Raw genomic sequence first — 17,416 nt, 5'->3', positions numbered from 1 at the left:
TATGGAGGAACAAGATGTTTGGAACCTGATCTCCCATATAATCCCCCATGACCCATAGTGTCACTCACAAAGCCGCGATAGAGGGTGGGAGTCTTTAGTGCTGTCTGTTTCAGGAGTGAAACAGCAGAGAATTTCAGCCACTGCACCAATGTACCTCCCAGGACTGGGGAACAACCCACAGGAGACAGCCCTCCAACACACACACAAGGGAGCTTTATTATCCCCTCTCTCAACCTCTGACAGCCTTGACAGGGAATAATTGTAAGGCTCTGCCTGCATGCTGATCCCTCTTCCTCTTCAAGACCCCTCTTCCTCCTTGGCATGATTCCATGGCACAGTCTCTTGGGGTCCTCCCTCCTTGCACTGCTTGGTGTGGTCCCTTGGGGTCCTTACTCCACTTCCTGCCCAAGCCCCAGCTCTGGGATTCCATTCCATGCCCTCTGCGTTCTCAGCTGGATACAGGAGTCCTCCTCATGCCCTGCCCTCTCAAACAGCTGCTGTGTCCCAGATCCACTTATGTACCGCACTGACCATTGAAAATGATGTCAGAACATGGTCAGTTTCCCCATGTAGATGGGGAGCCAGAAGTGCAAAGTATTATTTATTCCTTGTTGAAACACTGTGACCTGTGCTGACCCAACCACATCACACTCTATGGTAGAAAACTGACTTATGGGCACATTGCTTTCCACTAATGGGCAGTGTTAATGCCATTTTATTGCAGAGTAAAGTCAGTCCCCACTGCACAGACCCTCCTAACATCCCCTCCTTTCCATCCGGGAAGAGAGTGAAGCTGCAAAGGACACCTGTGACAGGGGAGACTGTTGCCTTTGCAGAGTATCAGTTACACAGTCACCATGTCAGGGAATCTTTCATTATTTCATCTTTTGTGGGGAAAAAAATCAAGTGATGTCAACAACTTGTGACTAATTGTTGCTAATGGAGGCATCTGTCTGTCTGGGGAGGGCAGGGTGGGATAAGGATGAAACACTTGGTCAGCAACAGAGAGACAGACTGGCTTATGCAGCTGGATAGTGGGTGTGGGGTGTATGGGGCAATTTAGCTTAACAAAAATATATATAATTAAGGGTATCTACAGGTGCAGCAGTGCACTGCAGGGGTGTGATTTCTAAAGCACACCAATGTGTGGCACACTAGTTAGTCCATGTAGCTCCTGCTGGTAAACACTAAAAGTTCTCTAGTGTGCTTTAATGTAGCTGTGTTTAAAGTGTGCTATGGAACTTTTAGTGCTAACCAGCAGGGTCTATACGGACCAATTAGTGTGCAATACAATAGTGTGCTTCAGAACTCACAGCCCCATAGTGTGCATTGCCACAGTGTGGACAACACTGGACGTTTGTGACATACCTTCTCACCTTCCAAGTGGTTAACGCAGGACTTAGTGCCACTCAGTTTGGGGGCCCTCTCAAACAGTGGGCCGGGCCAAACTGCCCTTCAACCTGGACAAGGGACTTAGGGGGTCAAAGCATGACAGTCCTGCAAAACCCAGGACTGTCAGGAGGTCTGATTTATGGTCTTATGATTAAGACACCAGACTGGGACTCAGGAGGTGTTGGCTCACTCTTCAGGTTTGCCACAGACTTCCTGTTCAATCTTAGACCTTCTCTCTGTGTGTCCATTTCCCATCTCTAAAATGGGGATAATGAAACTTCTCTTCGTATATTTAGAATGTAAGCCCTTTGGGACAGGGACTGTCTGTTACTCTGTACAGCACCTACAACCGAGGGGTTCCAAAATTAATTGGTGTCCCTCGGCACTACCCTAATACAAATTATAATAATAGATTGCATTTATTTTTTATAGGTAGTTATGGGTTTTTTGTTGTAATGTTACAGGTTGAATACAGCACAAATACCTTGCCCAGAGCCAATTATGCTAAGAAGTCATGTACTTGTCATGAGTTTTATTGGTAAAGATGACATGTAAGTATCCTCAGAAAATCAATGAGAACTTCTTTATTGATAGGCTTGAACAAAGGTGAATTTAAAAAAAAAAATCTGTTGAATTTGTTTCGTTTATGGCAGAGACTGGTGATTAATTGAGTACATTGCTCTGGTGTATAAATGAGATGTAAAATATCAAGATCCCTCCCAGCTCCTGGTGCAGAGGGTCTGCCTGATTCCAAAGCCTTATCCATGCAGGGAATGAGCAAATAGTCTGCATTAGCTAGAAATTAAGGCCTCAGTTCTGTAACTAGATCTGCACGGGCCTTTTTATACTTCATATAATACGGATGGTGAGGATTATATGTTCTAGAAATTTAAAATAAACTTCAAAGCTCAGGTCATGATGTGTTAATGCTCTAGTTGGAAAGTTCATTAGTGATGCACACAAATGTTAATTCAGCATTTTGTAATGTAAATATTTAATATTTATAATGTTGTGGTCTAGTTCTTCAGCGAGTGTAAAACATAGTTCCACTTTCTGCAGTGGCGCAATAAATATTTATATTAGCTGTGGAGCTGGTCAAGTTATTGAGTAAATCACTGAGGTCTTTCCATTTACTGAATTAAAATGGATCAAGTATTGTGGTGAAGGGACTATACAGCTGGTGTAAAATGGGAGAATTTATTCTGTTTTTTGTTGTTGTTTTTTTTAAATCCAAGGCCTGCTCCTCTGTTGAAAAATGCTCAGTTATCTGACTCAAAAGCCCGGGAGTTGTATCTACAGATCATACAGTACATGAGAAGAATGTACCAGGATGCCAAACTTGTTCATGCAGATCTCAGTGAATTTAATATGCTGTATGTTTTTAAACCTTGCTCTGTATTTTAACATTTAAAATGTAGGCATTGGTGGCTTCTCTCATAATATGTAGAGCTATGCAGTACACCTCTACCCCAATATAACGCGGTCCTCGGGAGCCAAAAAATCTTACGGCGTTATAGGTGAAACAGTGTTATATCGAACTTGCTTTGGCCTCGAGCATTTCCATTATTCATAGTCACTTTCCGCCCCCTGACTGACCCCTCAGAACCCCCAACCCATCCAACCCCCCTCACCCCCCACTCCTTGTCTCCCTGACTGCCCCGACCCCTATCCACACCTCTGCCTCCTGACAGGTCCCCCGGCACCCTCAACATGCCGCTCAGAGCAGCGTGTCGGAGGCTGACACGCAGCCCCGCCTCCCAGAGCGCTGCTTTACCACGTTATATCCAAATTCATGTTATATCGGGTCGCGTTATATTGGTGTAGAGGTGTACTAATATGCTCCTATGGGAGGGCAGTATTTTCCTTTCATCTCTGCTTTGTAATTTACCTGATTATTATACAGATTTCATCCCAAATCTCTCTGATAATTTAGCTTGCAAAATACTTCCCTGAATAGGTTATTCAGTGAGGTTTTTTCATCAGCTGATGAATAAACAAGTAGGCTATTTTAATTCATTGTTCTAAAATTGCTTGTTGTGTTCACCAGGATTGTTCTCTCAAATAATGTGTAATAGTATAACAACTATTATATGGAACGTGTCCCTAGCAAAACTTTAGTGTCAGGCCACCAAAACTTGAATCATTTTTTTTCAAATGGTGGGATTTTAAATAAATAAATAAATAAATTAAATAAAAAATCTGCTTTTCCCTTGCTGCATCTCCAGATACCACAGTGGAGAGGTGTACATCATTGATGTGTCTCAGTCAGTGGAGCATGACCACCCACATGCATTAGAATTCCTGCGGAAGGACTGTGCCAATATCAATGGTGAGTGGGCAGTAGTTCAATTCCTTCTAATAGCTCCTTCCTTTTGGAACGTTAACTGTGTACTTCCTTGTATTCCTCAGACTGACACTATATGTAGAACAGGATGGAGTTAGTTAAAATGCACATCATCTTAGGATGTGTATAAGTTTCGTTAGGAAGCCAACAAACTACGCTATGCTAAGTACAGCCAAGGTAGAGCAGGTCTCGCAAATTCAGTTACATCTGAGCTTATGTTTAAGGCTAGTCTAAGGAAAGCAGAGTTCACACAATTTCTTATATTACAACAAAGGAAATATCTACCTGCTGTTACGACAGAGAACATACAGACTACAGATTGTTTTGTTCAGTGATTACAAATCAAGTACAGAACTTTAGTCAACAAGAAGTTACTCTTGCTTTGATCACGTTAGTCCTTGCACCTGTGCAGAACAGGTTTGGGGCCCTTGGTGATCTGTTGTTAAAGGACTATACTGATATTTTATATCAAGTTCAGCAAGATGCGGTGAGTACCCTTAATCAGTATTTTATTTATAAATATTGAAATCATTGTCTTCATAGCAGAAGTATGGACAACTCTGGTCTGCATTTTGCTCTGGGCAGCAAGAAATCAGTGTCTCTTTGTAAACATTGTCTTCCTTACTGCAATCTTTATTTAAGAAAAAGGAAAAATCCATAAAACAGAACTCGCATTTTGATGTCACATGTTGCTTGAGAGCCAGTGAACTAGTAATGTCTTATCCCTTAAGTGTTCCATGGATTTGTGAATGTTTCCTCCTATTATCTGTAATCTTTCTTCTCTACATTGTTCAGTTTGCTTTCTCTAAGTGCCATGTGACTTTGGAAGTTTCTTGGGCTGCTCTTTGTCATCCCATTTCTCTGCTGTATCACTTCCACACTGGTGTTTTCTTTGTCTACTATAGAAGTTGCAAGAGTATTTCTCCATGAGCATGACAGCGATTTTAGATGCCATGTGTTCTGTCCCTGGGCTCTGAGAGCCACCTGGGCTGCTTCCAGGCTTACCTTTTGTTCTGTCTTTCTAATTCATTTCTCAGGGATGCTTTGTTGGTTTAGCCACAGAGAGCATTAGCATTAGAGACTATTCAGCTAAATATCCCATGGAGTGCCTTTGGTGTTTACTTGGATATGGAACCTTATTTTCTCTGTCAACCTTCAGATTTAGTTAGGAGTATCAAAGAATGGCCGTTAGCCTAAGACAGGGGTCGGCAACCTATGGCACGTGTGCCAAAGACAGCATGCGAGCCAATTTTTAATGGCACGCTACTGCCTGCCATGTCCCAGCCGCTGGCCCCGCTCAGCTAGCTGCCGAACCCAGGCTAGCAGTGGGCTGAGCGGGGCCGGCGACCAAGACCCCAGAAGGCAGCAGCGTGCCATTACAAATCCTGCCTGCCCCAGCCCACTCTTCTACACACACACACACACACACAGCTCTCTGCCCTGCCCCCTGCACCCCCTCACACACACCCCAGCCCTGACTCCTGCAACCCCCATGACCCCAGCCCTGACTCCTGCACCCACCTCACATGCCCCAGCCCTCTGCCCTGACTCTTGCACCTCCCACATTCCCACCCCCACCCTGAGCACCAAATGGGAGCTCCTGCACCCCCCCCCCACACACACATTCCCAGCTGCACCCCTTGCACCTAATGGGAGCTGGCCAGGTAAGCACTCCACACCCAAACCTCCTGCCCCAACCGTGAGTCCCCTCCCTGATTCTAGCTCCTGGCCAGACGGTACACCCCAACTCCCAACCTGCTCCTTCACCCCCAGCCCTGTGCTCAGTGCACTCCCACCTTCAGCTCAGTGCAGAGAGAGAGAGGAAGAGAATGGGCTAGAACCAGGGAGAAGGTAGGTACCCACTCTATGTGGGCAGGGATCCCAGACCAGCAGCAGGCTGAGCGGGGCCAGCAGCAGGACTCTGGCTGGCAGGAGCCGGCGGACGGAACCCCAAACCAGCAGTGGGTTGAGTGGCAGCGGGTTGAGCTGCTCAGCCCGCTGCCGGTCTGGGGTCCCGGCTGCCGACCCTGCTCAGCCCGCTGCCAATCTGGGGTTCTGGCTGCTGGCCCCTTGCCAGCCAGGGCCCCACTCAGCCTGCTGCCGGCCTAGGTGAATGGAACCCCAGGCTGGCAGCGGGCTGAGCAGGCCGGCGGCGTAAGATCAGCATTTTAATTTAATTTTAAATGAAGCTTCTTAAACTTTTTTGAAAACCTTGGTTACTTTACATACAACAATAATTTAGTTATATAATATATAGACTTTAGAGAGAGACCTTCTAAAAAAGTTAAAATGCATTACTGGCACACGAAATCTAAAATTAAAGTGAATAAATGAAGACTCAGCACACCACTTCTGAAAGGTTGCCGACCCCTGTCCTAAGATGTGCACCATATTGTCTCCCCATGAATGAAATTTAAATAGATCGTAACTCTACCTCAGGGCACACCTTTGATTCTCATCTGTAGAAATTCCAGAACTGCAAATGTCACTGATTTGACATTTGCAAAGTTTAATCTTAATGTACTGCAACTGCTTGATCCTTTATGAAGCCTTCCCTTCTACCCTCCTGCTTTTCGCTTGTTTCCTGGTTGCATTTGGCTTTCACTGAAGTCTGTTTGACTTTTGCCCTTAACTTTAATAGGAACGGGGATTGGGCTTAGAATTTGCTTGCTTCATTCAGCATTTGTTGCATCTGAAAGATGGGCAACTTGCGCTTTGGGTGACCAAGAGTTTTCTGATAACCACACCCAGTGGGATTCTGCAAACCTTGTAGGGAATTTCCTCAATTCATAGAACCATTATTCTGTATTTACTATCACTTCAGTGGTGTAGAAGCATAAAGTGAACTTGAATCATGCTATCTTTGTTTTTTTGCCCTGTTTTCTGGCAGACTTTTTCTGGAAGTACAATGTTGCAGTGATGACTGTCAGAGAGCTCTTTGAGTTTATTACAGATCCTTCTATAACAAGCAACAACTTGGATGCTTATCTCTCAAAGGTCAGATTTGAAGTTCCTGCTTATGTAAGAAGATTTAAGGAGTAAAATAAGATCTGGTTCAAGATCCTCTGTCCTGTTTATCCCACAACGATGCTTCTGCTGTAAAGATTGTGCATTGTATAATGAGACAGCAACTTAAAAAAAAATATAGAAATGTTTTAACATCAATACATGTAAGCCGTGGGAACTTATCCACACCTCCCTGCCATGTTTGTGTGGGGTGGGGCATATGAGCGGGACGAGTGAGGTGGACTTGGGGGTAAATGGGTTTGAGTGGAATGAGCGAGGCTTGCACCCCCCCCCCCCCCCAAAATACCCAGCATTACCAGCTAAATGCTGTTTGGTCCAGTAGGTGAAAGGAACCTGCCTATTCTAGGAGAAGGGGGGTATGCTGGCTCTAGGCTCCACACCGGGAATACTTCAGGCTGGTCTCAGTTATCCACCATTGCTCTCTTCCCATTCCCTCTGTATCTGTTGAGTCTTGTTCTGACTCAAGCAGGGGTGAGTTTAAAGTCAGCTGGGGTTCAGTTGTTGCCCCTTGGGATGCTAATGAATAGATGATCACTTTCCAGCCCCCTAGCTCTAGCAGTCCCTTCAGTGTGTCATCAGCCATGTTGCATTCTCCTTTACCAATTAGCTGTTGCGGTAAATCCCAGCTCGGGTAGTCAAAGCAACGAAGATGGTGAAGGATCCCGTATCCTGACCTCAGCCATGTTGGGAATGGGGTGACAGGAGACATTATTCCTGCCCCAACCTGGAACGCTGGGTAGGGGGCAAGTGCTTCCAAGCAGCCCATAAACACTTGCACAGCTGTTGGGTATTCGCCGGTGCACTGGGCTGGAGGGAGTAGGACGTGGCTACAATACTCCCATCTTGCTCATGCATGCTCCTCTGGCTGTTCAGTGCTGCTGGCAGCACTAGCAGCAAGTCTGCATCTGTGGAGTGCAGCAGCCTCCTGTGTGAGAGCATGAGCAGCAGACAGAGGCTCCCTGTGCCCTGTCATCCCACACTGGTGTAGGGACAGCCATAATTTGGCTCTGTGTTTGGATTGGCAGGAGTGGAGGGAAAAGTTTTTTTTTTTTTGCTCTCGTTAAGTAGATCAGTAGCCAGGAGTGGGATTTGAGTGGGTGTGCCCTGCAGAAATGTTCAGCACCGGCAGGGGTCACTAAAGGCATTGTGGTATGAAAAGCTGGAGTGTTTTACATGAGTGGGAGAGAACAGTTTCCCAGCGAATGGAGTGGATGTGGTGAAATATAGGTAGGAACAGCTAGATGAATTATTATCCAGCATGAGGGACTGGGTTGTGAAGAGTGATGACTTTGTATTGCATTTCATATTGCTGTAGGTGATGGAAATAGCAACCCAAAGAACAGAGGAAGAAAGGTCCAGTCAGGATAACGTGGATGAGGAGGTGAGGATTTTTTTCCTCTGCCAGGAGGGAATCTTTGCAGTATCCCTTTTGAAGACTTTTTGAAATGTTCTCTTTGATACCCTGATCCACAGAATGTTACATTTAATACATTGATACATCCTGAGCTAAGTGGAGAGGCTTTCAGATAGCAAATGGTTCTTTAAATGATATCTAAATGCTTCTCATGATATCTTCTTTGCAATCTCTGGTCAGCATCACCTGTGTCATTAGCATGTTTCCTAGACCAACATGCTTGGCTATGACTGGTCTTGAACTTAGACATTACAAGGGACCCAGCTAGCAACGAAGGGGAAATCTTTGAGCTTCTGCAAATATGGCTGAAAGAATAATGTGCTAATATGAGGATTCATACAGTGTTAAGATGTGAATAGTTTTTGCCCCCTGGTTGTTCATATTGATTGAAAAACAATTCCAGCTTCCTCTTCCCAGATTCTGATTTGGGTCTTCTAATTATGATGATGTTTCTCTCTGCTTATTTCTGATGCAGCAGTAGCCAACATAGGTCTGTTTTCTTTGCATCATTGAGGATGTGTGATGCACTGACAGTATTGTTTAGCATGGGAGCATAAGACAAAATCACTGTCTTGATTTGATTCTTTTAACTTGTCAGCAGCAAAGTGTTGGATTACAATAAAACCTGAATTTAGTATATTGAGGGGCATTTTGTACCAGATAAGAACTTTTTAAAACAGGTCACTTTTTGTCCCTGAGCTAACTGCTGCTGTGTTTATAAACCAAAGGCCCAGTCTGTGACGTGCCTTCTGCGAGCTCCTGAGCCCCCTCAGCTCCCACTGAAGGCAATAGAACTGCATGCATGTGTTGTTGACTTCAGTGGGTGCTCAGCACCTCAGAGGAGAGGGCCTAACCTCGTTACATACTCTATATTGTTGCAAGCTGATCTTGTATAAGGAGATCCTCTATTGTAATTTACATGAAGTTTTTGTTTATATATAATTTAAGTGGACCTGTACTGTGAGAGGAAGGGTGATCTAGTAAAGGCACTGACCTGGGACTCAGGACATCTGGGTTCAATTCCCTACTCTGCCACAAACTTCCTGTGTGACCTTTTAAATAAACCCCTTAAAATTCAAACAGATTAATGGTGAGGACGGGGCACTGTATGGAGGTGATCGGAAAGAGGCCAATAGCAGTCATGCTATCAAGACCTTAATTATAAAATCTTAAGATGTTGTCATGGGTGAGCTCCATGCTGTAGGACCCACCACAACAAAGAGACAATCTGCTGCTGGCCAAAGACGGTGAGGTGGGATCTCTAAATTATGGGTGTCGTCTGATCGCAGACACCCATCAGGATGATTCCCAAGGAAGAGGCCTATAATCAGGACTATATGTAAATCTGCATGTTGTTTCATTTCACTCTCTTAGGTGTTTAAGAAAGCTTACATCCCTCGAACCCTGACCGAAGTTAAAAACTACGAGAGGGATGTAGATGTCATGATGAAATTGAAGGAAGAGGACATGGCATTAAATGTGCAGCAGGATAATGTAAGTAGACCTCCCAAAACATTACAAACAACTTGAGTTGGCAGAGAGAGACAATCCAAGGCGGTACCATTAGTTGTGGATTCTCGTGGAAGAACCACCAATGGGGTTTGTTTTGAAGTATTGGTGAATCCTGGTTCTATAGCAGTATACTATCAAAAACTTCAAGAATGAATGCATTCAAAAGACACATTAGCATGTCAGGGATCAGTTGCAAACAATCACATCGTCTTTCTGAGTGGATGTGCAGTAGCTGTCAAATCAACTTAACATTCAGCTTCAGCTATGTATGGACTAAACTTCACATATTGTGGGGAGAAGACCAAATTAATCTCTGGTGTAAATTCATTGATCTTAGTTATATCTCAGCCCAGGGATCTTACATCTGACTTGTTTTTACAGAATTAAAATGCTGCCACATCCCTTTGAAATTAATTTTATATTATTTTTTGTGCTTGCCTAGAAGCATAAGATGGTACCTGGAGTCTAGTAATAAGAGTCACTGAACTTTTATTTTTCCATCATTCATTGTCCTGTTGGAAACTAGATATTTTCCAATTTTCCAGAGTAAAGCTAAAACTCTACTATAGGCAGGTGCTCATCCATCAACCTTACTTCAGTAGAGCTGTATAACAGAGCTTCTGTGCTACCTATATAGACATACCACTCACCATCAGGTCCTTGTTAGATGCCTCTGTTACTCCATGAATAGTGCAGATCTTGCTCAAGGTCTGAAGTCAATTTACTGACGTGTTACAAAATGTAGAGACTGAGTGCTTAAAACCCTATGTTATGCACAGTTGCAGATTCTAGCTCAGAAAAACAAGGCTTTCCAAACCGATCCCCCCTCGAGTGACAAAAGAACATAATTAAAAACACCTGGATAGCTGAAGATTCTAATAAGTGAAAATTAGGGAGATTTAAGTAAAGAAGTCAATCAAAATATTCCCTTTGTGTTTTTAAAAAAATAACAAAAAAAAGTGCCATCAGTGCATTGTAGCATATTGGCTGTGTACATGCGTTGAAACAGTATTATTTGTCCCTTTTCTAGATGACCTTCCCATTCTGGGTGGTGTGAAGAAAAAGCCAAATCACCAGATTTGCAGATTTGCTTGCAAAATATAGACAGTGTAGTCTATAAGGGTGGCATATCTCTGTCCCCCACCCTTCTTCTGTTTTGTCATTTTAGACTGCAAACTCTGTAGGGTGGGGTTCTATCTTTCTGTGTGTTTGTGCAGTGTCTAACACATTTGTACACTACTGTACTACTATGATGGTGCTAGTGAGCTGACAATAAAACAAACCCTTCTAAGGCTTTGCAGGAGAGAGCTGTGCCTTCTCCCTCTCAGCTCTTCCGTGTACATGTTAAGTTTCTCCATACAAAAGATTCACAGGGAACAGACTCTGATCTCAAAAAAATGGAGGTCAGGCCTAGGGAATCTCTAGTTTCTAAAATCTGATGTGCAAAATCTACCATCTGTGCGCAGAGAGCTCTGTGGGTGGTACTGGAAAACAGGCACATCTGGTACAGTCAGCCACCTGTTTTCTCTGGTCGGCGGGTTGAAAATGATAGTTTTGCAGCTAGATGTTTTTGTATAATTGATTTTCATTTATCCCGGTGTATAGATTCTCTACCAGACAGTGACAGGATTGAAGAAGGACTTGTCAGGTGTTCAGAAGGTAAGATGGCCTGTTAAGTTTTTCTTCTATAGTGAATTTCATTGTTCATAAAGGTGCCTGAGAAGTATTAAATAAGGCACCGTCTTGCATTTGGTTCCATGCAGGCAGCCCCCTGATTTCAGAAGGGCTGGCTGCAGGTTCTTCCAGCACAGAGGCAGTTGCAAGATCAGGGGCTAAGATCGCATCTTTACACCACTGTGTACCTGCATACTATGTGCTGCAGTATATGGAATTACTTTGCATTACTCAGCCAGTGCTGGAGTAACTCGGGAACAAAAATACTCGGAGCCACCAGATGGTCAGTATAGGAATTTACAACATATGGCCAGATCTACTTTGGAGGGGGGTGGGGGGGATGTGAAAAGATTTCCCAGTGCAGAAAACTTTACTTTATATAGAATGCTACATTTTCACAAGTGTTATGTTGTGTGTGGCTGGTGCTGTAATTATTGTACATAGAGCATTTATGCAGAATAGGGCATTGTACTAACTAATGGAAATGTTGCAATGCAGTACTTTAAAAGCACACGGATTAGTACAGCATGTTTATCCAGTCTGTAAGTGATTGCAGATATCCTGCTACAGTAGGAGCCAGGTTCGGTTTTTCCTTTTTTGGAAACCATGCTTAGTTAAACAGCACTAGGCAGACCCTGTCTACAATGCAAATATAACCATGTCAAGCGACCGGGTTATAACACACTTGTTCCCCAGTATGATTAAAGTACAGCGCTGTTTTGCATTGTAGATACCCGACTGTTACTGCTAGAGCCCATGTGGGTCACTGCTAAAACTGGCTTTGGTATGATTCTTTTAAAAAAAACAAAACAAAACAAAAAAACCCCACAAGGTCTGGTGTACACCACAGACCTGAATAGTTCCTTAATTCTGTGTGGTGGGGAGATAGCGGTGCAACTGTTTTGTAAGCAAGTCCCCAACAAGCTGTATTTCCATTGTTTACTGTACCCTTTGTTTTTAACTTGGATTAATTTTGTTTCATTCTCTTTTTTAATACCAGTGTTGAGAGGCACATTGATTGATTGTGGAGAAGTGGATAAACATAAATTTAGCTGAAGGCTTTCTTTCTAGGAGGCTCTACCACTTAAATGCAACTTTTTTTTTTTTTTTTTTTTTTTTTTTAAATGTTCCACTGACTTTTGGTTAGGGACAAAACTCTTCTTTGTTTCCTTTAGGTCCCTGCACTCCTTGAAAAAAAAGAAGAGGAGATGGAATCAGATTCAGAAGATGGGGGCAGTTCTGATTATTCTGATTCAGGCTGTAAAGAACAGGGAGAGCCACTGCATCCCAAAGATCAACCGACTGACGCTGGCATGGACAAAAAGGTCAGCTGGCCAGGAAGTCGTACGCTTTTCCCTCTCTGCTCCAGGGAACTACTCAAGTGACAAATATTTATTTTTCTACATATCTACTGCTCAGAGAGAACAAAAAACTTTTAATTTATTCTTTTAAGTATTTTAATTAAGAGAAATGAGAGCAGAGATTATATGTCCCCAGTGAAGTGTTATTTGACGTGCTCTCTTGGGTTTTGCTAAAGTGATTTCTATAGAGTAACATTTAACCTACACTTACTTATCCACCCGCCTCCAAGCCAGAATACATAAGCTTTGTGTGGGGAAGTCTACCTGAGATGTGGGGAACAGAATCCGCTGTGAACAGGGCACAGCACAATTCTACAGCATGTTTTCTAGCTCTTGGCTGGAAGAGGGGCCATGACCCTTGCCCACTTTATATAATTGTGGACCAAGTGGCCATGGCCCCGGCTTCATCCGTAGGGGTTTATGTAGAGCTGGGGTGTGAAGGCCAGCTCTGCCTGAGCACTAGGTATAGAATCTTCCTGAGTGTCAGCTCTGTGGCTTTCTGAACCCTGCACAGTGGATCCACTCCAGTGGGTCAGAGACCTTAGCGAATTTCACGGAGTGTCCCTACCCTTCAGCAGCATTCCAGGCGCTGCATGAAGGGAAAACTCCAGGCAGTTCAAAAGGATTAAAGTGTCATAGAAGATGAGATAATTTAAAATTGAGCCTAAAGATCTGAACTACAAGGGCTGTGCCATGGTGAAATTCTTGGGGCTAGGATTTGTCTTTCACACGTGCTGTAAAATAGAGAGTGGTTGGCCACTTCTGATCATCATTTCTTGTTCTCTTTTGTAGGATGGGATGTTAGTTAATCGCATTGTATTGGTCAGATCCCAGTTTGAATTGTATTCTGTTTAGCTAAATTGCACCTGCTGTTTCAGTGAGATAAAATAGCATTCACCATCTGACTTAAATTGCTGCATAGTGTTGTGGTATCGAATCCCCTCCCTTCAGCTCTGATGATGATCAAGTTGCTGCGTTCTGAACTCATTGCAGGCGATGGATTGGGCTCTCTTGGCAGTCCATGAAAGTGTTCATTGCAGTAGTCCAGCCTGGATATTGGAAAGCCATGCATCAGATTCCTATTACAATTTGTGTTGAGTGGAGTTTACAAATTAAATAGTATGAGTTCTCATCCCCTTTGTAATCTGCTATGTTCAGCAGTTGCTCCCACCATAACTTCCTGGCTTCAAACTCCTCTGAAATTTGGAAACTGGATTTTGTGGCTCAGTCTCATCTCTAGAAATGTGGAGTTCATTTAATTTCCTAATACAGCATTTGAAAGCCTGGGCCAAAATTGCTTAACTTCCATCCTCCACCTTTTCTAATAGTAACATATCACGTGTTAGGAACCTGCTCACAATTACTCTGGATCATTCTTGTAAATGAAGTGTTGTTCACTTTTTATAGGAAAGGAAAAAGATGGTTAAAGAAGCCCAAAGAGAGAAGAGAAAAAACAAAATCCCAAAGCACGTAAAGAAGCGAAAAGAGAAGACAGCAAAAATGAAGAAAGGCAAATAACGTGGCTTTGATCTTTGGGGCAGGGTTAGCTGTTGCTGACTATTGGTCTCCATCAGTTATTTTCGCTACAAAATGTTCTATTTATGTAAATATAGATTTCACCGTGACGGTGGATTGTTAACTATCTTGTGATTGACTGGACGCAGCGTATACCATTGCTTTTTCGATGGAGAAGATTGACTTGTGTGCCTGTGTAAAAATGTGCAATGCCTTTAGCCCTCAATGTAGGGGGCCATTCTCCCACTTCTCGGACTGCCAAGAAGAAGGAGCTTTTTATGATTTTCATTCAACACAGAAAAAAGAGAAGCACATACTTGTTTCTCCTTTTAAAAAACAAAGGAAAACCCCAATAGCAGCATGGACATTGAGTTATACTTTATCATGGTCAGTGTTTTCACATGGCGGGGAAATACAGGTGCACAAATCCTTATGTAGGCGCACATATAAGCACCTGCTCTCACGGAACAACAGTGGCAAAACTGCCATTGGCTACAATGGAAGTAGGACTGAACCATGAGTGACTTTTTTTTTTTTTTTTTTTTGAGAGGTGCTAAATTCCCTAAATTGACTACAATTCCCACTGGAGTCAATGGGAGCGATGAGTGATCAGCACCTCTGAAAATCAGGCCGCTTATTTAGGTGCCTAAATATAGATTTAGGTGCCTGACATTAGGTACCAAAGTTTTGAAAATATTGCTGTAGCTGTTTAAATGCTTCGTTAAAACTCTTCCCCCCATCTAAGATGCTTATCATACGGTTGATGTCAATTGGCTGTAAGCTGCTGAGAGGTGGTAATTGTAGTTAAGCTTCTAATAATTCTTCTGTGTCAGTTCCATACCTGTTGCTTCTGTTTTTCAATGCTCATTAGGTGTTCCAGTGGTAAAATTAAACATGCAGATGTTTCCATTTTGAGTGAGAACATCTGTACTGTGGTCATCACATAAGACTGCCCCTTCAAATCATTATGGCTTTGGATCCACTTATATAAGCAGAACGTTTATATTTGTTGTCTGGAATATATTTCAGAATATAAGCATATGTTTTGTGACTGGCATACTTCTGAAACAGGTTTTATTCAGATTCTAGTAAACAGTATAATCTAAAAAGCTTCAGTATGATGCTTTATTTAATTATAAGCTGCTTTTGTTCTCCCCAGTGGCTAAAGGAATAGCACAGATATGTGGTTGGTTCTAACAAGGGTGCTATGTACTGGTTTTTTTTAATCAATAGATAATGCTAACAATTAAAATGAAAAAGCAGCCATATTTCATTTCACTATGTATGAATAAGATCATTATCATCACATTGGTTTGACATTTGATCAGGTCTTAAAACTGGTACTATTTTTACCATCCAGAGCTTGATCTGCAAGGTATTGAGTTCCCTTTGCTCCTACTCCCATTAGAAAATTTAGGCCCTTGCTTCTTTGCGTCAAAGTGACACTAGTGATTTTGGGTACTTAACTTGAGACACTGTAAAGGAGCCCAATACTTAGAAATTGCTGAGCACCTGTCCTCTGAAAATCAGACCCCTCTAAGGCACCTCACATGGGACACTCAAAATCACTAGTCGTTTCTGAAAAGGTAGGCCAAAATGCTTAGAAGGATGCAAGAGGATTAAACATGCAGAATATGAATATCCACAGTTATACTGGCTAGGATAAAAATTAAGGGATGCTTTACCTCCATGCTTCAGGACGTAAGCCAACCTCTGGACTTAAGAAACTTTCCCCTGTGGGCATGTTGTTGTATATTAGTTGTACATTAGTTGTTTTTTTAAATACCTTCCTCTACTTGTAGGAATCCAACACTCTCCACTGTTGGAGAGAAGTGGATATTGGATTTACGTGGCCTGATGCAGTGTGGCAGTTGCTCTGATATTGCAATTCTAAACAACATATTTGTATTCTTTGGTCAAGCCTTGCAAAATTCAGCTCATTTATAAAGACAGTACTGGGCCAGGAATTGGCATGCTGCTTCTCTCACACATTAGATATACGCTCTGTTTATGTAACTGTTGCGCAGTTTTGGAAGGTGGAGAAGTGCAGATGAGTTCTCCATGGTGAAGCCAGTAAATCCAGTTTTGCACACAAGGAGATGTCGACACGGAGGTTTTTAGCTGCGCTGAAATATTTTGATGAAAGAATGCAAAACTAGCTCTGACAGGCTTCTGTTGTACTTGTATCAGTCACTTATTCAAGAGTTACAGCTAAGATACTGCAAGATACAGTCTCTGAGAAGCAAAAGCCCACACTTTCCAAGACCCCTTGGCCTGCCCTGTAATTTTTCAGCCACCGTCAACTGAATGCATTCACATGCATGTGCAAAGGGTAGACGTGGACCTCTATCTATCTGATTAGTGGGTACATTGGGGGTAGAAATGAAATTGTCGTTTGTACCTGAAAAATTGATTGTGGATGCAAAATTGTGGATGTTAAATACTGTGCAGAGTGCAGCTGACTTTGCCTTCCCTGCCCATTCCTGATCAGCAGAGCCTGAACCTTACAGGCAGCTGCAGAGAGAATTTAATAGTAACAGAAAAAAGGGAAGCATGCTAGGGAGTCCACACTCTGATCTTCCTCCCCCACTGCTTGTCTCACTCCCCTCTGCTCAGAAATGGGAAGGAAGAACCAGTTGCTTAGATGTAATAGTGATGGGGGCTTATGAAGTACTTAGATTATTTTATTTTTTTGTAATTGATGAAAAAGAAAATTGATACCATGATAAACAGTTCAGTATATATTTTAAAAATAAAACAAAGGATCCCTGTACTGTTAACTTATTGGTGTTTTGCTTTGTTAAAATTAATAAATGTATAACAGTTTTATTTGTTCATTTGTTTTGTTTCTTCTTTCTTTTAAAGCAGTGGTTCTCAAACTTTTTTTCCCCACGGACCACTTGAAAATTGCTGAGGATCTCAACTTAATGATCTTTCCAAATGTTGTTTGTACCATTAGCTAACTATTGGAAAGCGCTTTGGATAAAAGCGATATATAGTGACAAAGCTCTGTCCTTGCCTCACTGGGTCGCTGTGACCCTCCAGGTAACCCTTCTTTCTTTAGAGATAAGGGGGTCAGTCTACTGAGCCATTTTCATCATAAGCCAACGAGGGAGGCGAGGAGAAATTCTTTCCTTGCACAGTCTCTGCTGTCTCCCAGTCCCAGTGATTAATCAG

The 17,416-nt window shown here is 42.8% G+C and overlaps 1 protein-coding gene across 2 annotated transcripts in view; it reads left to right on the top strand.

Moving 5' to 3' along the window:
• The window catches only part of RIOK1 (RIO kinase 1), a 29,756-nt gene extending 12,682 nt beyond the window's left edge, over window positions 1–17,074 (top strand). For both annotated transcript variants that reach the window (XM_038392212.2, XM_038392213.2), the window contains 9 exons: window positions 1,857–1,943; window positions 2,628–2,765; window positions 3,618–3,721; window positions 6,627–6,733; window positions 8,079–8,144; window positions 9,552–9,671; window positions 11,295–11,348; window positions 12,539–12,688; window positions 14,132–17,074. In XM_038392212.2, the coding sequence (XP_038248140.1) occupies window positions 1,857–1,943; window positions 2,628–2,765; window positions 3,618–3,721; window positions 6,627–6,733; window positions 8,079–8,144; window positions 9,552–9,671; window positions 11,295–11,348; window positions 12,539–12,688; window positions 14,132–14,242 (937 nt within the window). In that variant the 3' untranslated portion in view covers window positions 14,243–17,074. The remainder of the gene's footprint in view (window positions 1–1,856; window positions 1,944–2,627; window positions 2,766–3,617; window positions 3,722–6,626; window positions 6,734–8,078; window positions 8,145–9,551; window positions 9,672–11,294; window positions 11,349–12,538; window positions 12,689–14,131) is intronic.
• Window positions 17,075–17,416: the final 342 nt, after the last annotated feature.

Source organism: Dermochelys coriacea, chromosome 2, assembly GCF_009764565.3.
Source record: "Dermochelys coriacea isolate rDerCor1 chromosome 2, rDerCor1.pri.v4, whole genome shotgun sequence".
Taxonomy (NCBI): Eukaryota; Metazoa; Chordata; order Testudines; family Dermochelyidae; genus Dermochelys; species Dermochelys coriacea.
This window is presented reverse-complemented; position numbering and strand designations above follow the sequence as displayed.